Source organism: Pleurotus ostreatus (assembly GCF_014466165.1).
Source record: "Pleurotus ostreatus strain PC9 chromosome Unknown scaffold_2, whole genome shotgun sequence".
NCBI lineage: Eukaryota > Fungi > Basidiomycota > Agaricomycetes > Agaricales > Pleurotaceae > Pleurotus > Pleurotus ostreatus.
The window spans coordinates 385,097-410,586 of NW_023503157.1; the positions used below are offsets into that span (position 1 = coordinate 385,097).

The following is a 25,490-nucleotide window of genomic DNA, read 5'->3' on the forward strand; positions in this document are numbered from 1 at the left end:
TACTGGAAGAGCTCTTAAAGCGGATTCAGGAGCCATTCTACGACTGGTGGTGGAGGAGGTTGTGCTTTGGATGAGAAACATCGGGTAAATGAGTAGATTGGGAGTACTGTCATTTGTGGCGGTGTATGTAACCGGGTTACCGTCGAGTCATAGAATAAACACGACATTGGGCAGCCACAGCTTTACGAAGATTCAGTTAATTATCAATCCCAATGTTGCCGAGCGGTGGCAGCAGTGACTCGCAGAGTGTTGACGATTTACTCTCAGGTACCGTATCATGAGCCTGTGCTGTGACTGAGTATCTTAATCCAACTTCGCGTGGATTGATTGGCCTCGTGTGTTAGTGTCTGCGCCGTGACACCTGGATCCAGTGGGAGATGGATGTCCAAACTGAGCACAAGCCTGAGTCTAAGCTTCTATGTTACGCTTGGCGTTAGCGTTCTTCAAGATACGATGTACCACTCATCTATAGCTCGAGCTTGAATGAAGTAAGGCATAAAAACTAGGTCCAGATGTCAACCTTCCTCTTGGAGTTTCTCGGTGAGGACCATGAAGTTTGGAGCGGACCAGGGCGCCCTCAAATAGGAGTTGGCGCTTACAGAGACTCTCACTTGAAGTTCATTCAAATTTCAAAAGGCTCACATTAGCTCGCCGAGTCGCAGCCCTTCCTCGTGAATTGTGGGCGGGTCTCTTCCATCACTCGACGACTAAAGCCTCGGGAGTGACTTCGTGGGGGATAATACAGTTGAGAAACCCGGTTTCTGGGGTTTCTCCGCGTAACTTTGGAAACCCCTAGCAACAATGCAAAGTGGAGCGGGTTGCGTCGGCCGGGAGTCCGCCCGGAACATGCCTTATATATCTTAGCTCCCAACTCCGAACCTCGCCTTTTGTGTAAGTATGGCATGCCACGAAGCGCCCGGTGACTTGAAGCAGGCTCAGTTCAAAAATTAGAACATGCCGGAAGGGCCCTTCATGATGTTCAAGCAGGGCTACCACAAAGTACGAACCCCCAAGACTTGAATATACTGTCAGACTAATTGAGTGATACAAATAAGTTACGCAGGCCCCTCTCCACATCACTAGATCGTGATCATTTGACGCAACTCACCTCTTTCCGTGTTCAAGCGCACCAGGACAAGAGGAATGGTGTCGCTTGTCACTCCAACGAACAAGTTCATGAAATGGCGTGGGTTAGCGCAATTATTCTGCTTTTCGACTCCACACGACGCCAACGGGCTCAATAACCTCAGGCTCGCGCAATACCGCACAACTGCATGAATGAAAGGATGCTCGATAGGGTAAAGCTGCTAGACACGTCGGAGAGCTATATAAACCTGCCCCACCGCTCCTTGCTTCCTCAGCAAACTTTCAGCCACTCACCAGTAGTAAGCACTCTTCTTCTTCCTCTCTTCCTATCTTCTAATTCGAGTTTTTTGTCTACAGGCTTTATCGTCAGCCACCAGTCACAATGCGCATCGCACTCTTCGTCCTCGCTTTCGCCGCTGTGTTCGTCCTCGCCAGCCCCAACGCTGACAAGAAGAAGAAGGTCAAGAAGCCCACCGCCGCTCCCGCCGACGCTGCTCCTCCCGCCGACGCACCACCCGCTGACGATGCTGCTGCTGCCTAAAAGGAGATAACCACACTTACATCCTGGTGCGCTCGCTCTGACAGCGGCCCTCGCGTTCCCCAGCCCTCAACAGAGACTCGACTCGTCCAAACTCTGGACACTTTGCACTCGAATGACGTCGATAATCCCGTAGTATAGTTAACGAACTATTTGTCGCGCGCACTGCTCCCAATAGACCGTGACTTGCTGCCTTTTCCAAATCTTATCGTCACGCGTTCAAATTGAAACAAGACACAGACCGCTGCGATGTAATAATCTTTCCGCTCCTGGCCTCACCTGTCAAAGGCTTCGATGTCGGTTAACCTTACAAATCATACGAAGAGCCCAGCGTGATATTACGCCTTGAACACACACTGGTTGGGAAAGAATTTAGAACAGTAGCGACAAACACGAATACCGAACAAGAAGACGACATCTCTTCTTGAAAAATGAGATCGTGGAGTATCCAACTTCATTCCGATCTTCCATCCATCAGGTATCTATGTATGGGTGAGCAACAAGCGAGGCCAAGAGAAACCCAAATACAAAACACGGTACAGTTTGCAGACACTAAATGTCAACGAGTTCGCTGCTCAATAATACAACAACCTTGCCGCCAAGGTCGGGTGTCACTGATTAGCTGCACCTCGTCGACAATAGGCCATCGTCTTGATTTGGATTGGCGGCGTCGGCGAGCCACGAGGATTGCAAGGCCCGGAGAAGAAACGACGGGAGCGGTGAGAGAGAATGCGGACGGAGGAAGTGAGAGGGATGAGAGATGAACCGACCTCACCAGGCCCTCAAACTGGCGACCTCGTCCCCGATGCTGCTTCCCATCTTGTTTATGACAGACCCGGCTCATGTCTCGACGCTGGAGCAGACTCTCCCCCAGTTCCAAACTCCAGCTAGTTCCGACTTTTACCGTTTACAGCTATCAAGGTGAGACTGGCTTGAAACAGCCCGATGGTCTGCTCACTCAAGCCGTACTTCACCACCGTAGTATCGAAACAACTATGGTCTGGATATCCAATCGATCCTCCCATCAAGGTCACTATCACCAACACCACTGGCGGTGAAGGCGCCACCTTCGACATTGTCCCCGAGCCTTTGCTCGTCGAAACTTGGAGGCAAAACCACTGGGGCCGCAATGGGGCTGAGAATGCTACTGTCTTCTTCGAGAAAAGCGATGTCAAGTTCCAGACTGCTTTGAGTCCGCTAGATGTTCTCCTCGCCTCCAACGACACCCACATCGTGCAGACTTCTACTAAGGTTGGCCGAATCTTGTGGCAGCGAATGGCGAATTAACTAAACTTACAGCAACAAGGGATCTCCTGGACGCCATGTAGAGACGCAGTGGTTGTGAGTCGGAAAGGTACCTGTCGGCGAGTTGTCGTTGTTCGTGTCTGCAAATACACTGCTACGCTGTGTGCTGTTCAGCCGCCTCAAGAATGGATTGTGATCAGAGACAGTGTGCAAGTCCTTGATAGTGAGACACACCACCTGTAGCTGTCCTGCTTATATATAATATACTCTACCTACAGGGCATGTGTGATGCATCAACGACTACACTTACAGTAGGTTCTTTGTAGCGTACCATTACAGTGCCTGTTATACATCACTGGTTCTTATTCCCACAGTTGAGGGGGAGTGTCCGCCCATCGTCGTGAACGATGATGGGACTACGCTTCGCGTCGCTTTCCCTATTGGATTTTGACATCGGGGGCTTAATCTCGCCCTGTTCTTTCTAATCTGGCTTCCCCCTTCTTTGTCGCGTGGACCCAAAAAAGTAGTAGAGATTACTATCTATGGACGGCTACAACATTCTACTAGCGGCGCCCCGACCGAAACAGCACCCTCCCCCGTTGCCATTAGCGCAGGGACATCCTTCCATGCTGACCTGCACTGCATCATTAGTGTCTGCCGTGTGTGCTCCTGGCGCCACGCGTACGCGCGGGGACCCTCCTCAGTGGCTGCCAATGCGCGTTCCTCCCATTTCTTCGCTTGCCACTCGTGAAACTGGATAACACGTCGCATCTCCTCTGACAGGAGGATACACTCCTCTTGCCATCGTTGGGCTCTCGCGCGGCTCTTGCACCATTCAATTCTGAGAGCTACTCAATATTAGCGCCGAAAGTAAAGTCATTGTTAAATTAAAACCTTCTTTTACCTTCGTTCATACCTTCCGTCAGTTCTGCTTCGTTTGTTCGCTCGGTTGCCCATATCCACGAGAGAGTTCGGCGCCCTTCAGATTGACTCGCATCTTCTCCGTCCCTTAAGCCACGAACATCGGCGTCTAACAGTGGTCGCAACACTTGCTCCCACCCTGATTTCCCGAGAACCGTGCCCAATGCGTGAAGGGCAACTCTACATGTTCGATATTTGCTTGCGGCCGCATTCACACGTGTTTGCACGTTCTTCACCAGCATGACACTCCGAGTGTTGTGAAATTGGCCGCGTGAGTACCGATCCTTCGATTGATACATCGAACTTAGGACAAGGAGGTTACGGCGGAGATCCCCGAGTGAATCGAACGCCTGCCCATAGCGTAGTCGCCACTCGTAGTCAGCTATTGAACGGACAGGTAACCGGTCAGCAACCTCTGAGGGAAGATACAGCTTGAGGGACTCTGCATCGGTGTGAATATCGGCCTCGGCTTCACTGGCCCGCAAAGATGTGACTCCCGGCATGTATAGATCCTGTACGCCACGCCATGCCAAGATCCGACGGCGAAGTCGATTTCGTCGTTCGATTATTTGAGTTCGCTGGTGATCGGTTGCATGGTTAGACAGTGCGTTCGAATCTGTTTGCAGACGAACTTGCTGATCTTGAAGATCGAGACCTTGCGCAATAAAGACACTGGGGCTAACACCATCATGAATCCCGCCGACTGCTTCTCTTTCTGCAGCCGCCGCGTCCTCTTCTGCGAGCTCTAAACGTATCCTTGCCTGAGATATTGTTTGGAGTGCCGGCTCGTACGGGTTCGTCATTTTGGCATCTGCCTCCCAGGCCCAAACTAACTGTGAGAAACCAGCGACAGTCTCCTTGGGCAAGCCTTCACTGAAGGCTTGGAACGCCTTGACATGCTCCGATCGCATCTGTAACGCTTCTTGCGCTTTGCGGAGAAGAGATTCATCTAAAAACCTTCAGTGACAGTTAGTGAACCACGCGGAAGTCAACACGTACGAAGAATGATGACCTTGCGCCAATTATAATCACCGAAGTGGTCGTCCAGGGTGTCGCGACGGGAGCCAGGCCCCATTTCTTTGGTGCTACTAGCCACTGGGTTCATTGCCGCCCAGCCGCGCTCTGGAGATTCACCGTCGGTGCGTCCAACGTTTGGTGTGAGATTGAAGGAATAGTTAATTTGACACTCATTGCGATGAGCGTAAAGATGGAACTTCGGAACGAGGTATTTGATTGACAGCTGAGTAAACCGCGGACCAACAAGCTCTTTCGGGTATGACGCCGCACGAGCTTGAAGGTTCCGTGCCCACTGGCACGCAATATCATACGAGGTAACGACTACGTTAGGGGAGTGATTTCGGAGGCTGGAAAAATAAAGGTAGTCCATGTTGCAGTAGCTAGGATTGTTATTAGCGAGTGAGGAAACATAGGGCAACGAATAACCTACCGTTCCCCTAGTTGCAAGTCCCCAACTGAGAGCGGTCGCTTCATGTCGTGCCGACTGCATTCTATAGTCCCCACCCCACTGGCAGTCATACCTTTCCCACCCCGGACGCTAGCAAGCTTGACCGCATCGTAGTTGTTACACGTACTTGGCTCTTCGGGCGGGAAATTGCCAGAAGCGTCCAAAAACGCCTTGTACTTCTTCTCGTCGACAAAATAGGCATATCCTCGGTTTAAGCCTGGATCTCGGATGTCATTTGATGCCGCCAGACGTTTGAGGCGGAAGTTGGCATCAATTGCCACGAACAAAGAATAAATCCACCTGAATTCAAGTAAGTCACGATTGTGTATCCAGGCTACTTTACTCACTGTTTTCTAGGCTCTACTTGCCAGTCTGACGGTAGATTTTTCCCCGGATGGGGACACGCAGGGCAAAGTACGGCGCATTCCCCTTCTTTTGTGCCTGAAACCCCCGTTGGATCATGACCACGTCCCGAACGTTTCAGAAGGCGAATATGGCGCCACTCGCGAACGATTCGCATAAAGGCTGTATAGCGCTCCTGTGGGCCTAGGTTAGCTGTCAATTTTTATGGTGATGAGTTAGCTGATTTACCGGCACAGATTCTCTTAGATTACTGCTTAACCGGACTAGAGATTGGTAGAACTCATACCCAGAGACCTTCGAGCCGAAAGTCAGAAGTTGGAATAACCGCAGGACCTCGAACGTAGCAGCGGTTCGTGGTTCGACGGTTGTCGCTGGAAATAGCCGAGCGCGCAGAAGCTGGGCGCTCTTTGACACGCCTTGAGTACAATTGCAGAAATCGAGATTGATGGTGAAGATCCCATGAAGTGAGATGACAACGAAAGCTTCGTTGAAAGCTGTATCCGCAAGAGGGCAGGGGTCCCCCTGAAGATGGTTGAGCTGCACCCGAAGGCCAAGAGCCCGGAGTGTTTGGCGCTCAAAGAACCTCCCGTTCCACCTCTAATCTAACGTCAGTATTGCGGCGTTATCTTCGATAGTCAACTTACTTCAACGATATGAAACGGATTCGTTCGATGGCGTTCAATCAAGCAATTTTGACAAGATAGCCGAGTGTTGAAGCACTGGGGGCACCGAAACGTTCCTTCGGCTTCCCGACACTCATGGCATATTATGGGAGATGTTCCGATGTCGCCGCGTCCTTCCAATCGAAGGAATTCCTCCACAAATGAGTCGATTTCGGATACCCATACAAGAAGTGGGTTGTCCTGTTGTATCAATAGTAAGCCCTTAGTGAGACACGAAAAGATGTTTGGTACGTACTCCAATAGTGCGCCTTCGACTGATTAACCGTACAATACTGCCGTCCTCTGCAGGTTCATCTGGTTCGATCATGTGGAGGCCTGAGTCATCGATGCCACTGTCGTCTACATTGACTTGACTGGGTGACGTGTGAGGGACTTCAAGTTGAGGAGTGTGATATGACCGGGTGGCCGATAGCCCAGACGCGGTGATAACGAAATCAGTATGTCGATGTGTGGGAGCAGAGGGGCTGGGACGCGTATTCCGTTCTGAATCTAATAAGGAGTCAACGTCAATAAGAGCTCGCTTTGGCCGGCGCATCGTTGATTGAGACACTTACCTCGCTGGAATGTGCTCTTATATACACTGACCTGGTGCTTCTGTAGCCGCACCATTGATTACATCGGGCTTGAGATTGAGGTTGAGAGTGTGTGCTGTGGCGACCTAACGGAAACGGAAGAAGGCTCAGTACTTTCTCACAGTCACAAAGATGATTTAGATTGACTCATGTTATCTTTCTCACACTTACAAGAATGAGCGCTGGGTCACAAAATATATTTCTCACAGTTACAAAATGAGCGCCGGGGTAACAAAATAGACTAAGCAGGAGTTTCGCAAAGGGGTTCATCCGCCCGTGCGACGTCTTCAAATGCCACAACGTACTGATGCGCGGTGGGGGCAGCCCCGTTGCCGATCTCCTTCCACTCATGACGCTAGGTAATGACTCAGTTCCGCTGATAAGCGTAAGAAATAAGGGAGCAATGCACTTACACGACGTGCACGATCAGCCTCAATTGTGATCTCGTCCTTCCAATTTCCGGTGAATTTGGGTAAAGAGAAGGCTCCACCGTGGAGGAGGGTGTCGAGCAGGATTAGGCTCATTGCCCATGCCTACGAGAATACCCAAAATGGGACAAAGGCTCAGAAATAAGTGAGACGACGTACTTTTTTCCACCTAGGAGTAGCCGTAGGGAAGCGGTCTTCAAATAAGGGGAACGCCGCTATGAAGAATTCCTTGTACTCGTGTTCATCGAATGCTTTGTTGAAATAAGGCAGGACCCCCGAAGCGAAAATGTGGATTGGGTCCTCCAAAGGGTCGGGGTTCAGTCGAAGTACTCCAGTGCCAAGATGGATTTCATAAAGATTAGCCATTTGGGGACTTAGAATGAGAGCCATGAATGCCGGAAAACAGGGAAGAACAATGTTTACTCACCGAGCCGAGGTCAGAGTGTTTACTTGCCGAACCGAGGCCAGGTTGTGGTTGGGGAAAAGATCAGGCGAGGTGGAGTGTCCATATATGGCACTTGAACACTGGTCACATGCATATGATAGCTTAGGAGGTTCGAACACAATAAATCTGCAGCATCCAATAGACTGCATATCCCAATAATATTTCCATCGGGAATTCGACCGGTAGGCTATTGCGACCTATTCATATAATTTTATCACTTATTGTTCAGGAGATTAGCTTGATATTGAATAAAGGTCAGATTTGGTCAAAAGGTCAGACGGCACTGTTTCATGATTGCCACCTGCACTTTAGCGTGCTTTCGACCATCGACTTTCACCATGCCCCCTGGCCGCCCCAAAATCTACAAAACTCCTGAAGAGAAAGCACTAGCCAATAGAGCTAAAAGTAAACGCAGTTACCACAAGTAAGTGGTTCCATTCACTCACGAGTAATGGCTCAACATTTGTACAGGAACAAGGACCCGTTTAAAGTCTCCTCCCCTCGCAAACGCCCCGTCGGATCTGGGCGCCCAAAGTTATACCATACTCCGGAGGAGAAGATGTTCGCTAATCGTGCAAAGAGTAAACGGAACTATCACAAGTAAGTGTCCTGCAATGTAATCTAATTATCATGAGCTCAAGGGGATGATAGGAAGATTTTGGAGATCAGCTGCCGACGCGCCATCAGGTATCGAGCTGAAACAACTAAGTATATACCCATTCGTGCCCCCCTGCTGTCTACTAACAATTTAATAGGAATAAGCGAGTTCTAGCCGCAGTTCGAGAGCGGAAACACCCAAAGACCAACCCTGCGACGGTAACCGATTGGACAGACTTGGTTGCGGATACGTCGGACAAATTCGACGCATTACTTCAAGGTGCTACCGTTCCAAAGTTTATGGCAGAACTCTACCGAAAGTATAGCATTTCTCGTCGTAACACCACCTTCACCGATCCTCTTATTTCTCGTCGTAACACCACCTTCACCGATCCTCTTCTCGAAGTCGAGGCATTGCGAGCCACGATGCAACGCTGCGAAGCCGGATTACTACGACTCTCCGGTGTCGATAAGAATTTCCGCATTGCTGAGACGACAGGAAAGGCGATCCAGGAGGCATTAGGGTGTCTCGAAGATCTTCTATGTACTACGATGGACGGTGACTCAGAGCTATTCGAGATGCATAGGAAGGGGGAGCTGTTGTATCAATCACTGTAGTGTATATGATCAATTGAACTTCGTTTGTCACTCATATCTCATGGGGATGATAAGAACACGAAAGGCAACAATCAGATTCGCGGGAACGGAAGTCCATACAAACTGCAACACTACGCGCTACGGGGCTGACGGGGAACTACGGCTGGCCTATCTACTCGTCATTGTGGATATGGACGTCGTTCATCATGAGGCATCGGTTGAAATGGGCCTGAGCCTGTTGCTCAGTGGCGAACCGTTTGCAGCGCCAACGGGGAACGCCTTCGACGAGGGATGCGACAATTGTATCCCTGATAAAGTGTGAATATACGGTCAAAAGAAGAGGATGGTAGCTTACCATCCGCGGAACACTCCGACTTGGCGGCCTCTGGTGACCGAATACCAGGAGCCAGCGTCATTGGCAGTGGACGAGGGCGAGGAAGAGCTACATGCACTGGCGACGGGCGTGCCAGCAGATGCTGCGGCTGGGCTAGCAGCGGCGACGACGAGCTGATGAAGGGTGTCGCAGTTAGGGCACCTGAAGTAGCCGGCTGGGGCTAATGTTTTGCTGAGTTCAACGGTAACAAAGCGGCAGGGGCGAGCTTACCGTTGGCAGTGGGATTGGCGTTGGCATTGGCAGCCACCGGGGCTGGAGTCGCATTGAGAGGCGGTGGGACTGGAGCAGTGTTGAGAGCCGGAGCGGCAGACGCAGTAGGAGCCGTCTCAGCACCTCCATTGGCTACGGCTGCCTGGTTGGCAGCCTGGGCCAAGGCGAGTTGCTGAATCAGCTCGCTTAAGACGTTGAGGTCAACTGCGGGGTTCTGCATGGTTGGAGTAGTAGAAGAGGGCGATAGAATGCTGGGGCTGAGTCGTTCGAATCGTTGTGGTGACCTAATATATAGTGGGATGCGAGTTGCCGGGGGTGCGGCGAAGCTTATGCTGAAAAAAAGGGGATGGATCAGATACATCACCCGACTGCAAGGCTCAAGCTTAGTCGCATACTCTACCTCATTCTCCTCGATGGCACCACCCAGCAAAGCTAATGCAGAACAAAAGGCTTACCTGACTGGGTTACTAGATAAGTTTCTGGAAGCCCAGAAACACGGCCGACTGGATAGGTTCTGGCCCGTCCTTTATCGGGGGTGGTTCGAGCAATGGCAAGAAGAGGAAGACCCCGCTATCATGGACGATGGCGAGAGGAAGAAGAATTTGGGTACAAAAATAGCGAAACGCCAAGATGTAAGTTCTACCTATTTTTTGATTACCGACAGCCCTGAACATACGGACCGTAGTACCTAAAGAGGTGGTATCACAACCGAACGGCCGCAAAAACCCGAGCCACGCCCAAGCAGCTACCACCACCACAGCCTATCAAAAACGCTCGTCGGCCTCAACTCCTGCAACTCTACTCGAAAAAATACTACAAGACGCGTATTCGCCCGAAAATTTACGAGAACCTCCCCGCGGGCACAAAGCTCACCGGTGCCGCTTTCCTTTCGTTGCTGCAAGAGAAGATTCCCCAGATTTTTGCGCTTGAGACGGCAGAAATCAAGAAGGAGATTGAGGACCTATATGAGGCCCTAAGGAACCGCGAGGATGAGGAAGACAAGGATGCACCTCCAGAGCGGATAACAGCCGCACGATATGCTGCGTAAGCTCATTCTTGGCTTACGGACGGCACTTACTTACCCATTCTCAGCGCGATAGACGAAATTCCTCGATACTTTCAAGCTTTCAGTCAGGAGCTTGCCCGCAGAACGGGTTGGTCGTTTACCTTACTGGCAGGTGGGCCCGATCCGGAGAATGGAGGTCGAATCAATAGTATTGGGTGAGTCCAGCTGTCCATTCCCCTTATATCCTTATCGACGTCTTCCTAGTGTACATTTTGGGGAGAACGAGGCGGGCCAGCACTTCGGGAAAGCAACTCCAGGCTTTGGGGATACGGTCCTTACTCCGTATGCAAATTTCTTGAACACAATTTACAGTGAGTGCTAGATCCGACAACTAAACTAACTTTCATCATTGATTATCCTGCGACAGCGAAGTCAGAATGTGACGCAAGGTCGCTCGTCGCCGTCGATTCGGTGGACTCATCGCCAGCTGACACCCCTCCTCATGGTTCCGCCACCACAATGGCTTCTTTCAATGCGGGCGTGGAGAGCCGTGAGCTTACCCTACCTCCACCTGTCCCTGCTCCTCCTGCAGCCCTCGTCACCCCTGCCGCCCCGCCAAACACCAATGCTGCACCACTGCCCGACCTGGACGAGTTCGACTGGAGCGAGTTCGACGCTACAATGGCAACATTTAACCCCACGATTCCCTCCACCATGTCACCTCTCGCCGGAAACGGCGCCTTTGGCTCTCTCCTCGATGAGCTCGCTGCAGACCTTCCTGACTACATTACCCACGCTGCCACTAAGATGACCTCCATCAATCTTGCGCCCATTCCCACCGTCGTCACCGTTCCGGGGATACCTGCCACACCCATTTCAACGGCACCTGAACTCCCCATCCTGCCCATCCCGCCTGTCGCCTTGCCATCGCCCGCTGTTGCCTCGTCATCGCCTCCTGCCGTCTCATCCCCTGTCGTCTTGCCTTCATCGCCGCCTGTCGCCTCGTCGCCCGTCCCTGCCGTCTCATCCCCCGTCCTCTTGCCTTCAACCGCCGCTGGCGTCCCAACAGGAAATGCTGAAAATGCGGAGACGGTGGGCCCTGTTGCTGACGTTGGTTCTGATGTCAGTCCGATGATTGGGAACCCCGCACCGCTCCGTCGCCGCAAAAGAGCTCTGGATGTAGGAGAAGACTCGGCCTTTATTGTGCCCGGGAAGCGTGTTCGGAAGCTATCCGAGCGGAAGGAGTGGGAGGCCACAAGCATCACCAAAAAGAAGGAGAACAGGCACCCCAAGAAAGGTAAAAGTAGCAAGAGTTCCAAGGGTGTGTGAGCAGACGTACTTTACTGAGGTATCATGGGACGCGTACTTAGATATCATTACTTATGTGACGTATGTACTTGCCCTTGCCAATAGAGCTTCTGCGTGATCTATCATAAAGCACTGGACCCGTAGTGATGCTCCGAACCCCGAGGCTTACGCTCCGAACGTTAAAAGTGTCTAAGTCCCGAGCGCTTATGCTGGGGAGTTGAAAATTTACCAAGTCCACGAGCGCTTATCTGAGAGGTAACAAGTCCCAAGGTGCCGTTCTATGTTTCTGCCGTTGTTCTGTGCAATTGACTGGGTGTTTGGAGTCCAGTGATGACTCAGGGATATATTGTCGAAGTAACAGGTACATAAAATATTTTATAACATATTGCCGCTGCCTAACATATGTTTTATAACATATTGCCGCCTAACATATGGGTTCTTTGAAGCAAAACATTCTTTGAAGCAAAACATCCCTTCTCCCAAACCACCCCCATGATGTGGTGGATGATTGGGCACATTGACGAGGTGACGAGGTGAGCAAGCGGGCTTTTGCTTTCTCTGACATACAGATATGTTTCTCCGCATTGCGGGGTTCCAAGGAGAGGGATCGGGTACTTTTATCGGTTCTCGGTTCGATCGGGCAAAATAAAAGAAGCATTCACCAGATCTCACGGGAGATTCTTCGTTGCCCATTTCAAGACACACCTTTTATGGATGGCGGGGCGCAGAGCGCAAATTAATCCCAGCATTGCCCACCTGGCGCAAAGCCGACGCGCGCCAGTGCCAGCGGAGCGAAAGGTAAATTATGTAACAAGGACTGTGTGATATATAACGCGATGCATCAGGCAGTGCTCACTGTTAGTACAGGTGATGATACATAAAAGGTGCACTGTAAGAACAGTCTCTTTATGTATCCGTAGGACATCTACGCCTGGACACACCTGACTGATCTACAATGTACCGGCTTTGAGGCCAGCCCCTGCTGACAGTACACGCTAATATTAATGGGGGTGAGCAGCCTCGACTCAGACAACGATGGCGGCATTCGATACTTGTGGTATCTAGGTAAGCGTCTGGCCGAACTGGCCTCAGCCTCTGGGCATCTCATGCATGTACGTGGTGTATGACTGGCGAGATAAGATGGCGAAAAGCCTAAGCGTCTGATCCGGCGGTAGAAGCACCAGGTCCAACTGGGACGGGCTTTAAGCAAGCCTCGTACCGTGGTGAGCATGTGTCTGTTATTGTTTAAGCGGTACAAGCGGGTCGTGACAGTCATGATAGCATTTATGAGCCGATAGGGAATCGAAGTGAAATCCCACCATCTAGGTTTCATTCAAGAGTCGTAAGCTCATTTGAAACTCATCCACGGAACTACTCTTCATCGGAACCGGACCCCGAGCCAGGTTCCCCTTCACTATCTACATGTCCAATGGAGCGCATGAGATTTGGGTACTCCGTGGAACATATGACGCACCGCTAGCAACATCGTCCGCAGAAACCGCAGCAGAGACTTGAGATTTACGTATGAGAGCACGAACATCCGCGTCTGCTTCGGATGTTGGAGACAGCAGATCTGATACCGTTTCTCCGTTTTTGTCTTTGATTCTACGATGAAGTGGTGTTAGTGCACGCTGCTAATGAACGGTGCGGAGAACGGACGTCAGATGGTACTCACGTAACGTCTGCACCTGCATCCAACAAGCTTTCTACTACTTCATTTCTCAGGTCGTGGTCTTCTAGCTTTACGGCGAGGTGCAGTGGAGTTGCGCCTTCAAGTCTATTGATAGGGTCGACATCGCAGTCGTCGTGAGATAGTATGTGTTCAAGGACAGTCGTAGAGCCGTAGCTTGCACTGAATTGAGATCAGCAACTGAGCCTACATAGGGGGATCAGCGTTCAACACGAACGCATAGTGCAGAGCGGTATTGCCCAATCTACCCATGATCAGTGCGATAGATCAGACGATACACGTTGAATCCACGCACCCGTCCTGGTAGTTAATATCGAAGTCCCCGTTCTCAAATATCTCCACCAGCAGGTCTTCGTTGTCGGACCGAGCGGCAGCAATCAATCGCTCGTCTATCACACAGAATCATACATCATTGCACAACCGGTGAGTGAAATTAGACTTGGTGGCATGGATCTCTGGGGCGTACATACTGTTGCTGGCTCCTTGCGAGGTCATGTCCTGGAATGGGTGTTTGAAGGGAGATGAGCGCCGGAAAGGTGGTTCTGACATCAACCATCAACACTAACACTCCGGCTTTGCTTTCCGAATCGATAAGTATAACTACAGTGAACCAATGTCTTCTGCGCCATCGTTCACAGCTCCAGTCCCTTGCGTCTCCTACTATCAGCCATAGCCAATTCACTGACATGGACGCTGCCACTTTACAGAGACGAATGTCCCAGCTCTTTGGCATTGATATCAAGGGCTCAACGGTGAGCTCATTCATTTCCCTTGTGAACTCGAGTGCTAAAAACCTTATCAGGGCAATGATCAATCAGATTCTGTAATCCAGGCTGGGCCTTTTTCTACGGTTTCGCGGACGTATGGCTCCGCGGCGGGCAGTCAGCCGCAATGGCTAGCAGTCAAAGCAGCGAGTACTCACCGGAGTTCAGCGAAAGAACCTCACGACATCATCAAAGAACTCAGGCTACTACGTAGCCTTTCGCACCAGAATGCAAGTCCCAGGAGTTGCGCTCAGACGAATATTCGTAACATTTTTCACCTAGATTATTGAGGTGCTTCATCATGAACGATCAAGTCACACACTCGTATTCAAGATGCCATACATCGCCTTCAGCCTTGTTGATCTCCTGGCCTCGCCATTGTGTGCCCCCAATCCGTCCCCCTTCTCTAGCATGGCCTTGCTAGATCCCGATGCCCCCGCTATAAAGAAGCACCAAACCGCATTCATCATCCTCACCAAATCTCTTATATTCCAACTCATCACTGCGTTAGCATACTTGAATGCAAAGAAGATAGCCCACAGAGACATCAAGCCCTCGAATGTACTCATCACTCCGGAGGGTTGCGTCAAGCTCATCGATTTCGGTATTTCGTACCGTAGGGGTGAGCGGGAGTACGAATACCAAGATGATCTCTGGCCGGAGTCCAAGGATAAGTTATACTTCGAAGTTTCCACGGGGTGCGTTCCCTTATGCCGCCCGCACCGCTGTTGCTCACGCATCACATAGCCCTTACCGTGCACCGGAGCTCCTCTTCGGAGCGCGATCGTACGATCTTCATGCGGTCGATCTCTGGAGCCTCGGTGCTTCTATCGTCGAATTCTTCACACCACTGCAACTCTTCGAAGAGGACGAAGAAGACCCCTCGTTTGCGTTCCCCTCAAGCAACTCGCAACCCTCTGCTACCAACCTCAGCGACGAGAGTGACGAAAGTGAAGAACCCGAACCCATCCAACCTTTCATTCTTCCCAGAGCAACGATAGTCCTCAGCCCCCGGTGTCGCTGGACTCGGCACTCTCTCTTCGATGCATCGCGAGGTGAGATCGGGCTTGCTTGGAGTATCTTCAAGATCCGTGGAACACCCACTGAAGAGTCATGGCCTGGCTTCAAGCATCTGCCAGATGCGCAGCGGGTTACATTCATCGAGACGCCACGCGTGCAGCTGAAGAGGTTCTTGCCGAATTTACCTCCCCCTCCCCAAGAAGAGGTCGTGGACGTGGAGATTGAGGACTATGACGACGAATATGAAGAGTCAGACTCGGAAACAGATGTCGACGATGACGGAGGGGATACACCACTGAATCTCATCGAGTCGCTACTGGCCTACCCGCCATCTGGTCGGTTGACTGCGTCAGAAGCACTTTGTCATCTATGGTTCACTGTCTCTCCACCAATCCTCTTTCCTCTTGGCTATTCTGCACACACCTCAGGCATACTCACCTCCAGGGATTGGGAAGGAAATCACCTCAGCCATTTCCTACGGAAGGCGCTTGGCCCGGCTGCTAACCTAGCCCCCAAATGTGGTTGAGTTACAACAAGCGTGGTATAATACAATGTACAGATGAATGTACATGGTCGTGCGAGAAACATTCTTACGCTACGATAGCTAGCCCAAGATAGGAGGAAAACGGTAAAACGGTATATTGTAGTGTTCATGTAGTTGTAGGCGCAGGCGTCGGGAGATTTGAGAGGGCATGATTATCCACCGAGATACCTAGGGAAAGAATCAGAATCATCGAATAGTATTTACGCCACTGTACGCACTTCGAGTAGCATTCGACGTCTTATATATACCAATGAGTCGATGGCTCAATTCAAACATATCGTTGCTGCACCGGATGTCAGCATATTGTTGTAGAGAAAACAAGAGGACATACCGAAGAGAGATAATGATGAACTGAGCATTCTTCGTCCTGTCTTTGATATAGTTGGCTATGATTGAGACATTGCGGAAATCAAGGGCGGCGTCGATTTCATCCATGAAGTAAAGAGGCGTCGGCTGTGAAGATAGCTCGTTCAGTTACGACCAATATGTTGATCTTCGAGCGCTTACCTTAAAGACGTGTAGAGCGAAAACTAAGGCCAAGGAGCTCAGAGTCTAAGGGAGTCGACACAATTGAGAGAAGATGTCAGACGAAGGGAATGCAACGGACCTTTTCACCACCGGAAAGATGAGAAATGTTCTTCCAACTTTTCTTCGGAGGCATGACGCTGAATATGATACCTTCAGAAAAGGGGTCCATGCTGTCGACCAGCTCAAGTTCTGCATTGCCACCAAGGGTAATCATCTGCCCGCGTGATTGTAAGTTTGGACTGTCAGTGGTAGTGACATACGCCGACTGACCTGATACATCTCCTTCAATTTCAACGAGATGAGAGTGAAGCCAGCCATGAACTCTTCAAGACGTTGCTTGCACAAACCATCGTGCATCTGCTTCTGCTTGTCGCGCTGGGTTGTAATATCCTCCAAGTCTTTGACACGTCGGAGATATTCGGCTTCGCGTTCTCGATATTCTTCCAAGACGCCAGGATTTGGTTTAGCCTTCTTCAGCCGTTCTATGAGGATTAATATGAGCCACTTCTCGCATAATCTGAGCCTGAAAAACGCTGACCGTCAAGCAATTCTTGGTCGGCGATTAGTTGGCGATGCTGGAAGTGTTGTAGTTCTGACTTCGGAATCGCCGGGAGTTCGTTTGAAGGGGTCTTCGTCCGTCTCCTCCCTCGCGAAGGCTTATCCTGTCCAGGTTCTTCCTTGACTTCAGCACTGTCGGGATCCCCGCCTTCGCTAGCTGCATCGTCTTCTCCCTCTCCCTCTCCCTCCTCATCGTCATCGTCATCGTCATCGCCATCGTCACTGCGTAGATTACATGAGAAAAGCGCCAAATATGCAGAAGTTGAGGGCTTTACTCTATATCTTCTAGGACAAGGGCCTTATGCTTCGCAGTATAGCCCTTGATTGCGGCGTCGTTTTCTTTGAACCGGGCTTGCTCTTCTGACAACTTCTGATCGATCTCCATCTAGACAACACGGGTTATTCTTCAAAAGAATACTCAGAACCTGAGGAGCAAACCTTCTCTTGCTTGAACGCTTGAATAATCTCCTCCTTTTCATCTAGCTCCGTCTTCAAAGATTCTAGATCCTCTTTAGAATTTTCAGCCGCAGCCTGTGCATCGTCGACCTGTTTCTTGAGTTCACGGACGTATGCCCCAAGAACGCCCAGTTCTTCATCCAATTCCTTCAGCTCTGAGTCTACTTCCTCCAAAGCGGTGGCGCTAGTTGATAGAGAGGACTGATACTTGACAAGATCCTTCTTTGCCTTCGTAGACGTGACCTCGGCTTTGGTGATATCTTCGTTGGCAAGGTCAATATGAAGTCTTAGCCCTTCAACTTTGGACTTCTGCGCCAAGAGTCTTGACCCGCCGATATCAAGAATCTTTTTCTCCAGTTCACCTATCGCTTTCTCGATCTTGCTAGACTTCTCCTGCAATGATTCGAGCTCTTCGGTAGAGGATGAGATTTCTTGGTCGAGTTGCCCGATGCGAGTCAAGTCTCCAGCGTCTGGGCGACTCTGAGCTCTAGATACGCAGGGAGGATGGTCAGTAAACGGCTAGTTTCACAGTCAAGGAGATTACTTCAGATCTTGGACGCGTTTCTCAGCATCCCTTATCCTCCTCTTTGAGTTGGCCACATCCAGTTCCAACTTCTCGATATCCATTGTCGATCGTGGAATGATAGCTGAGATGCGTTCTAGTTCAGTCTCTGCGTTTCGAAGATCGCGAATAGCTGCATCAAGCTGCTGGGCGGCTGCCTCGCTGTCCTGTTCGTATTGGCGCAGAGTCTCCGGTCTCACAGCTTCGGCAGTAAATTTCGAGCTCATGAGCCCTCTCATCTTCTGATTACCGCCACCTGACATTGTACCAGAGAGATCGATCAGGCCCCCCTCTAAAGTCACAACACGATACCGCTTCTGTCCATAGGCGATACGATTGGCTTGATTAAGATCCGTAGCCACGAGAGTGTCTCGAAGCACCTTATAGAAGGCCGGAGCAAAGCGAGGGTCCTTAGGCCTTACGAGGTCAAAGAGTCGAGGGACGCCTTCGGGGGTGTTGATAGGAGCCATGCCTGGTGAGTGGGCGACTTTCTCGAGGATCATGAAGGAGGCGCGGCCAAGGTTCTGAGCGCGCAAGTATTCAATACACGCTTGACCTTGGTCGACGGTATCAACAACGATGTTGTTGAGGGCCCCGCAGGCTGTGGAAATCGCGACATCGTACTTATCATCGATGGTTCCAAGACTCCCAAGACGACCCTAAACCGAGTCAGACCCATACCTGTTTACTCGGACAGGGACTTACGTGGAACCCTTGGATGCGTCCTTGAGATGCTAGTCTGCTTAAGCCATCAACGACGCGGTTCTGAGAAGTGCTAGCAGCTTGCGATGCCTTCGCCTCATCAACTTTACTTCGCGCGGAGGAGGACTTCTTGCGCAATTCGTCAACTTTGCCTTGGAGATCCTAAGGCGACATGGTTGAAGATTTGCGGGTAGAAGGGGCATAAATCGTACCTGTACCGCTTTTCTGTGCCGGCTTGCATCTCGTTCATTCTGAGTCTTCTGCGAACGGAGTGTCTGGATTTCTTCCTCCTAGATCGCCGTAAGTACTTGATCAAGGAATAGGGAAGGTAAATCCACCTTAGAGGCTTGGTCGGCGTGTAGTTGGCTGAGAGTCTCTTGAGCTTCCTTGTGAGTTCGCTTGATCTCTTCGGCTTTCTTCACAAGAGCATCACGCTCCCCCGTAGCAACGTCGATCTCCGCCTGCTTGGAATTGATTCGGGCTCTCCACGGTTGAAGTTCCTTTTGCTTGACTTCAATTTGATCATGGAAAACCTGCGTCTTGTCTGCATCGTGCACGTCAGTATCAAACGCAGGGCTGTAGTCAGGTGGAGAGGGCACTTACCTCTAAGACTCTCTTGAATCTTTTCAAGCTCCTTCTCTTCCGTGGCAAGATTCCTATTATGTTCTTCAAGCTTAGCTTCGGCCCTAGCCTTCTTATCTGCACTCTCCTCGATTAGCCTCTCCGTCGTGGCTTTCGCGTTTTCGTCCTAGGATACTGTGATTAGACTACCGTCGGGACATGTGTTGAAGGGTTAGATACCTCTTGCAGAGTCTTCTTCAACTTCTTCGCTTTCGACTGCGCGTTTTTACGTCGCTCGCTAAGGCTGACCTCCTCTTTTTCTTGTTTCGCAAGATCTTTTGTAGCTTCGGCTGCGGCAGCACGAACACCCTGCAGGAGGAGAAATTCAGAAGGATTAAATAACTCGAATCAAGGAAAAGCACCTCATAAGCTCGCTCGCGCTCTGCGTAATGTTCCGTCAACATATTGTAGTGCGTTATGTCATCCTTGTTCCGTTCGACTAGCTCAGCCAGATCCGCCTTCAGCTTAGCCTGTGCACCACCTATTAGCCAAGAACGATGAACGTTGCTAGACCTACTCACGATAGACTTTCTCAGCTCTTCATCGCCGTCCAGGCATTTCCACAGGTACCACTGCAACAGACGAGACTGCGCTCGTACGTGTTCATTGTGGAGACGAAGGTAGTTCATCGCTTCCTGTCTCTTTCCTTCTAGAGCATTCCGCTCCTTCTCGACAATCCGCAGGCGATTGAGCTTCTCTCCGCGCTCCTCTTGTAGACGTTCAACTTCGACGAGAGCTTGTTCTATGGGTTCTTTGTACTTCGAAGTTCCGATGATGTCTTCCAAATATTCGAGGAGGCCATCATCATGTTCGGTGCCTTTGGGCTTCATCTGCGCTATAGACTCGACCTCTCCCTGCACCGCATAGAGTTAAAGCGATGGAAGGAACTCAAAGAAAATGAACAGACCTGCAAAATTAGAAAACGCTTGTGGTCGAGATCGATACCTCGCCCCTTCAGCAACGTCTGGACTTCAGTGTACGAGCTACTCTTCCCATTGATGGTATACTTGCTGCCATTATTCTTGTAGGCGTGGCGAGCAACGACTAGCTGAGAGTCTGGAACCACCTCAAAGTCTTCGGGTCCAGGCTAAAACTTCTATAAGCTGATGTTCGTAGGAAATAGACAGGAACAAACCAGGTCGATGATTTCACGAAAATAGATTTCTACGCTGCACTCGTCCAGATCAGGGTACATAGCAGAATTGTGAATCAATTCCGAGAGCTTCCCCTGTCTCATCTTCGTTGCTCGATAACCAAAGACGAAAAGGAGTGCGTCTATCGTATTTGACTTTCCTGAGCCATTCGGGCCAACGATCGCGGAGAAAGACTGAGGTCACAGAGTGAGTAGAGGGGATAGAGAAGCCGTGAAGCGCCATACCTTATGGAACGGCCCAATAACTTGCCTCCCGGCATAACTCTTAAAGTTTACAAGAGCTAGCTTGTGGATAACTAGTCGTGGCTTTGGTCCCTGAGGCTCCTCCTCAACGACCTGCGGTTGTGACGTAGGCTTTGGAATCGGTTGCGGTTCGAGTAGAGAAACCTCTTCCTTTTCATCATCAGAAGGTACTTCTGCAGGATCGGGCGCACTACCGTTCTCGTGATCACCCTCCGACGCCTCATCATGCTTGCTAGCTTCAGGTTCTTCTTCTGTCTTTAATGTATTCTGGTCTCGATCGGACGTGTCCATTTGAGTATCTGATACAGGTTTAGAACGAGCTTGCCTTCGTGGCGACTTGGATTTTGCAGTGCCTTTGCGGGGCTGTGGGTCGTCTTCGTCTTCATTGTCGTCGGAAAGCACGATGGGTGCAGATACTTCTTCCCCTGGGCTGGAATGACGCGACTGTTTGCTACGAGTACTGGTCCTCCTTATTAGGGGTCAATATCTAGGATTCTATGAAGTACGATGAAGTACTCACTTTCCCGGTGCTCCTTGCTTCCGACGTCTCGTATCCGTCATATGCTGTAGCTCCTCGTCTTCACTATCTTGATCGGCACCCAAGGACGGCCGTGGCTTCTTTGCAGGGGGAACATCCTCGTCCTCATCGCTTTCCGGTAGTTCAGGGAGCGAGACTTTGGCACGCGTAGATGGACGCGCTTTAACAGGTGCGTCCAGGTTCTCGGTCTTGACAACAGATGATCGTCGCGTCCCACGAGATGGGGGCTTTACACGGTTCTCTTTTTCTTCAGGCGTATCATCGGGCACCTGGCTACCTCTCTTTCTTTTCGGGACGACAATTTCGGTGCGGGTAGCAGGTTCAACGGACGCGCGTGAGCGCGAAGATCTTCGAGGAGGCATAATGAACAGTCCAAACGGCTCCCGCTACTCGTGGTGGTGGAACAATGTTGAAACCACGTGACACGCGTCGCGCCTTTGTTCTTATTTGGCTCTATGGACTCCTCGACTTCAAGTATTGCACAGGCTGCTCAACTAAGGAAGCGCTTAGATTATTAAGTGATTGAGTACTCTATAGGCATGGTACACGATTGCAAGTCAGAAGTATTGCCAACCGTCATCCAGACCTTCCCTCACCCTCCATCCCACCTTAGAGCCTAACCAGTTGCTAATGCGCTCTTCATCGCCGTTGCCGTCTTTCGCGTCCAGTACACTCATGTCGCCGTCCCCCCACAGTGCAAGAGCGGCCCACCCAACAACCATCATAGCAGGAGGCCGCTGCTCGCCGATGCTGTCCATCGCCTGCACTATATCTTTCAAGGTCGAAGTGATAACGCGTTGATCTGACATCGATGCCCGCTCAATGATGGCGATCGGAAGATGCGGCGGATATGGCGCTCCATCTCTGTCTCCCTCCTGCATTAAGGTACGGATCACCTGTGCCAATCTTGCCACCCCCATGAGGATCACCAGTGTTCGTCCCCTTTCATACCCAGGTAGCACAACGGTCTTGCCTGCCCTGCCGACACCGGTACAGACCATGAGGGACTCTGCTACTCCGCGTTGGGTTACTGGGATGCCCGCAAAGGTGGGGGCAGCAATTGCAGATGAAACGCCAGGTATCACCAAGGGTTCGAAGCCATGAGCACGGAAGTAAAGAACCTCTTCGCCAAAACGGCCGTAGATTGCGGGGTCACCTTGCTTCAGCTTCATTCTGGTTTTAGCCGAAAACTTAGATGAAGAAGTGCCGAGCTTACACGAACGACACAAAGCCCCTGCTTGGCCGCGTCTACGGCGGCTTCCATCATCTCGATTTGTGCACCTTCGGCGTTACCAGGAAATTTACGAGCTATGCGAATAGTGACGGACGAAGGGATGAGGTCGAGAACAGCAGAAGGAACGAGTTTGTCTGACAGTACTATGTCGGCCATTTTTGTGAGGGCGGTATGGGTCGCCAGTGTTAGCAAAGACGGATGGCCCGGCCCAGAGCCAACCAGAAGTATTCGGCCAGGAGGTTTCGTCAGTGTCAATTCGTGGATAGACCGAAGCGCGGTGTCAACAGGCCTCGCTGGTGGAGAGTGACCACCACTCAATATTTCCTCCATGTCTAACAGGGTCATATTCGCGAGTTGATGGAACGGCCAATATTCGCTGACTTGCGCGACCCATTTCATGCATCGTCTGGCGTATTCTGAAGGTGTTTCAGATTGACTACGTTGTGATACAGGCCGATTCGGGGAGGCGATACAGTTGTCTTCGACTACCTCAAGTTCCTCGTAGAAGGTAGTCTCGTCCTGCGTGGGCTGACTGAGCACTTCTCTCGTCTTTTCCTTCGCAAGCAACCTCAGCTCCCCAACGCGCTTCAATGCGCCACCCACTTCCTTCGGTAACGCCGCCACAATCTCCCTCTTTATTCGCCCTGCTAGCCTGCACCCCTGTCCATTCGTCGTCACCCCGACCTGGAGAGCAGATTTTGTACCAGTGCACGGATCGTCCCAGCGATGTGTAGAAGTAAATGAAAAGTCGCAGTACTCTGGCATGTCAGTGACATTGACCAAGACGTTGTGCGCTTTGCATGCATGATATATCCGAGCTGCAGAGATTTGTGATCGTCGAAGGGAACCAGACAGTGTATCAGTCACGCAAACGAAGCTGACCGTCCCCGGGTTCGACGACAAGTATGCATTGATGGCCTGGGCATCGCCGTCTTCATGATGCGAGCTCGAGGAAGGTAGATCGTCCGATCCAAAGACAATGACCTCGCCTTGTCGTTGCCTCCAGCGAAGTTCATCGCAAATGAAGTCCTTTCGAGCAAAGATGACTACATTGGAGTCCGCCTCCAACGCTGCAAGGGCTCGAGAAGCAGCCAACAGACCCCCACCAACGATCAGCGTAGTTTTGTGTTGCAGCCGAAAAGACAGAATCAAGGATGCACCTTTCGTCGGCGACGGGTAGGCTGAAGTTGTGGATTGCATGGCTGGAATGCGGGGTATCCATCTGTTCTACCGAATGGCTTTTGTGCGTAACTTTTGAATTCGCCATCCCTTTTCGTCGATGAGCAATTCTGAGCGAATGTCCGCACATGTCCGCCAGTCCGCTCCGGTCGACTGGTCACATGATTATCGAAGATTCAACGAGCCACTGTCATTAGACAAGTCCGAGGTGAGCCTTAGTCTTCCGAGCCTGCTTGTGACATTCTTGTTGACCTGCAATTTCGGGCAACCACTACATAGATCAGACAGTGCACAGATTTATTGATTCATGAAGGACCTGTGAAAAACATTGCAATCGATGCGCGACCATCATATTTTGCAACAGATTCTACATAGTACAACACAGCAAGAGCGCATGTGCGGCGTGCCCGCATAATGTCAAGCGACAGTGTGTATCCAAAACTAAAGGTACGAATTTTTCCGCCGTCAGAAATGATTGCATCTCAAAAAACAGCTTATTCTTACCATACTAGTAGACGGCGTAGCTGGCCAGCTTGGCAAAATCCCTCTTGTGATACGACTCTGCCACCATGTTCGCTTCGCCAAGAGGCACCTGGATGGTCTTCTGCGTGCTACTCTCGTCGTGGTACGTGAAGCCGGAGGGAGCGCATGTCGAGTTGTCCGCACGGGCGGGGAGAAAGTTGCGCCTGGTATTCTGGGGCGAATGGAACCAGTTCATGTGCGTAGCACGGACACCTCCGCCGTTCCAGCACTTCGTGTCGGGACCGAAGACGGAGAACAGGAAGTCCCCGCAGGTGTCCCCCGTGTATCCTTGGCCTTGGGTACCCGCTGGGAGGTTGTCGAACTCGACGGAAAAGCCAAATCCAGTGGGGAGAGAACAGCACACCGCCCCTCCATCGTCGCAGAAGAAGTTGGCCCCGCTGCAGGAGACGGTAGAAGCGAACCCAGCGTAGCGCACTGCGCTTACGAGTGGGGCAAGAATGGTAAGGGGGAGGAGAACGAGAGGGCTAACACTCATGTGCATTGCTAGTTTCTTCCTCTAGGCTCTGTTGAAATTTACGAGCTCAACTAAGTCTGGTTGTTGCTCTGTTTCCTGGCCTTGAAGCGATCTTTATGCATACGAAGCCCATCATTTCCGACATAGATGGACTGGATGGCTGAGTAGAGTGGCGCGTCGTCGCTGCCTCATCTGAGTCGTTCAGTCAAATCAACGCCGTTGTTGTTCGTAATCCATGTGCTCGAGGGGGTAGTACAGAGGAACACAAGGTCCCGCATCACCACCTGAGCACTGAGCGTCGCCGATATCGCTCTTACGGTCCAAATTTTATATTCCCCACGTACTCCGAACTTACGACATGGCCTTCATATTCGACGTACCGGGGAGTATCTATCCTTAGCCTTCACGGTCAGCACCTAAATTCAACACCGCGAAAAAAAGCCTCGAAGGACCCGTATGACTGTCATGCGGTCTGTATCGTCTCAGAACGTAGAACTCTCCCCATGTGATCAGAACTCGAAGTGAGGTCAAACCACGCGGACCCATGCGCGTTGGCGTTGTTTCTGCTGACCGACCCCTCCGAACTCGTAACGTGTTCCCCATCTCCTTGGAACGAAGAAAGAAACTCTCACGATACTACAAGAGAGAATCCATGCGGAATTGATTGTCCTGATCGACAAACATGCTTCCGATAGTCGTCGGCTGCAAAATCCGTGCCGTGCTTTGCATCTGAGAAGTCAACCCAGAGTCTTCTGCATTACGTCAGTCAAACGTAGAGTATGCCGGTTTTGTGAGCTCTTGAATGGGCTGGAGTGGAATAATGTCGTTAACGCACGAGCCTCA

General features: G+C 51.0%; 7 protein-coding genes across 7 annotated transcripts; 3 read left to right on the forward strand and 4 right to left on the reverse strand.

The window, feature by feature from the left end:
* Positions 1 to 1,286: 1,286 nt before the first annotated feature.
* Positions 1,287 to 1,627, forward strand: PC9H_002904 (uncharacterized protein; the record flags this gene model as incomplete). The annotated part of the gene is made up of 2 exons (XM_036772504.1): positions 1,287 to 1,385; positions 1,457 to 1,627. 2 exons carry the CDS (start codon positions 1,287 to 1,289, stop codon positions 1,625 to 1,627), a joined length of 270 nt encoding a protein of 89 aa, XP_036633977.1.
* Positions 1,628 to 2,466: 839 nt separating this feature from the next.
* On the forward strand, positions 2,467 to 2,911 carry PC9H_002905 (uncharacterized protein; the record flags this gene model as incomplete). The annotated part of the gene is made up of 2 exons (XM_036772505.1): positions 2,467 to 2,545; positions 2,607 to 2,911. 2 exons carry the CDS (start codon positions 2,467 to 2,469, stop codon positions 2,909 to 2,911), a joined length of 384 nt encoding a protein of 127 aa, XP_036633978.1.
* A 10,318-nt stretch (positions 2,912 to 13,229) lies between these two features.
* On the reverse strand, positions 13,230 to 14,043 carry PC9H_002906 (uncharacterized protein; the record flags this gene model as incomplete). The annotated part of the gene is made up of 6 exons (XM_036772506.1): positions 13,230 to 13,276; positions 13,333 to 13,463; positions 13,534 to 13,710; positions 13,760 to 13,792; positions 13,844 to 13,937; positions 14,019 to 14,043. The coding sequence occupies 6 exons, from the start codon at positions 14,041 to 14,043 to the stop codon at positions 13,230 to 13,232; spliced, it is 507 nt and encodes a 168-aa protein (XP_036633979.1).
* Positions 14,044 to 14,261: 218 nt separating this feature from the next.
* On the forward strand, positions 14,262 to 15,858 carry PC9H_002907 (uncharacterized protein; the record flags this gene model as incomplete). Its single annotated transcript, XM_036772507.1, has 4 exons — positions 14,262 to 14,300; positions 14,381 to 14,542; positions 14,595 to 15,010; positions 15,060 to 15,858. 4 exons carry the CDS (start codon positions 14,262 to 14,264, stop codon positions 15,856 to 15,858), a joined length of 1,416 nt encoding a protein of 471 aa, XP_036633980.1.
* A 124-nt stretch (positions 15,859 to 15,982) lies between these two features.
* Positions 15,983 to 21,599, reverse strand: PC9H_002908 (uncharacterized protein; the record flags this gene model as incomplete). Its single annotated transcript, XM_036772508.1, has 21 exons — positions 15,983 to 16,044; positions 16,095 to 16,159; positions 16,208 to 16,329; positions 16,384 to 16,428; positions 16,484 to 16,618; positions 16,675 to 16,886; positions 16,943 to 17,184; positions 17,238 to 17,347; positions 17,401 to 17,905; positions 17,963 to 18,639; positions 18,686 to 18,844; positions 18,895 to 18,972; positions 19,021 to 19,226; positions 19,286 to 19,430; positions 19,484 to 19,612; positions 19,666 to 19,773; positions 19,825 to 20,157; positions 20,211 to 20,390; positions 20,439 to 20,630; positions 20,682 to 21,159; positions 21,220 to 21,599. 21 exons carry the CDS (start codon positions 21,597 to 21,599, stop codon positions 15,983 to 15,985), a joined length of 4,563 nt encoding a protein of 1,520 aa, XP_036633981.1.
* A 195-nt stretch (positions 21,600 to 21,794) lies between these two features.
* PC9H_002909 (uncharacterized protein) lies at positions 21,795 to 23,671 on the reverse strand (the record flags this gene model as incomplete). Its single annotated transcript, XM_036772509.1, has 2 exons — positions 21,795 to 22,403; positions 22,454 to 23,671. 2 exons carry the CDS (start codon positions 23,669 to 23,671, stop codon positions 21,795 to 21,797), a joined length of 1,827 nt encoding a protein of 608 aa, XP_036633982.1.
* A 487-nt stretch (positions 23,672 to 24,158) lies between these two features.
* PC9H_002910 (uncharacterized protein) lies at positions 24,159 to 24,674 on the reverse strand (the record flags this gene model as incomplete). Its single annotated transcript, XM_036772510.1, has 1 exon — positions 24,159 to 24,674. The coding sequence occupies one exon, from the start codon at positions 24,672 to 24,674 to the stop codon at positions 24,159 to 24,161; it is 516 nt and encodes a 171-aa protein (XP_036633983.1).
* Between the last annotated feature and the right edge of the window lie 816 nt (positions 24,675 to 25,490).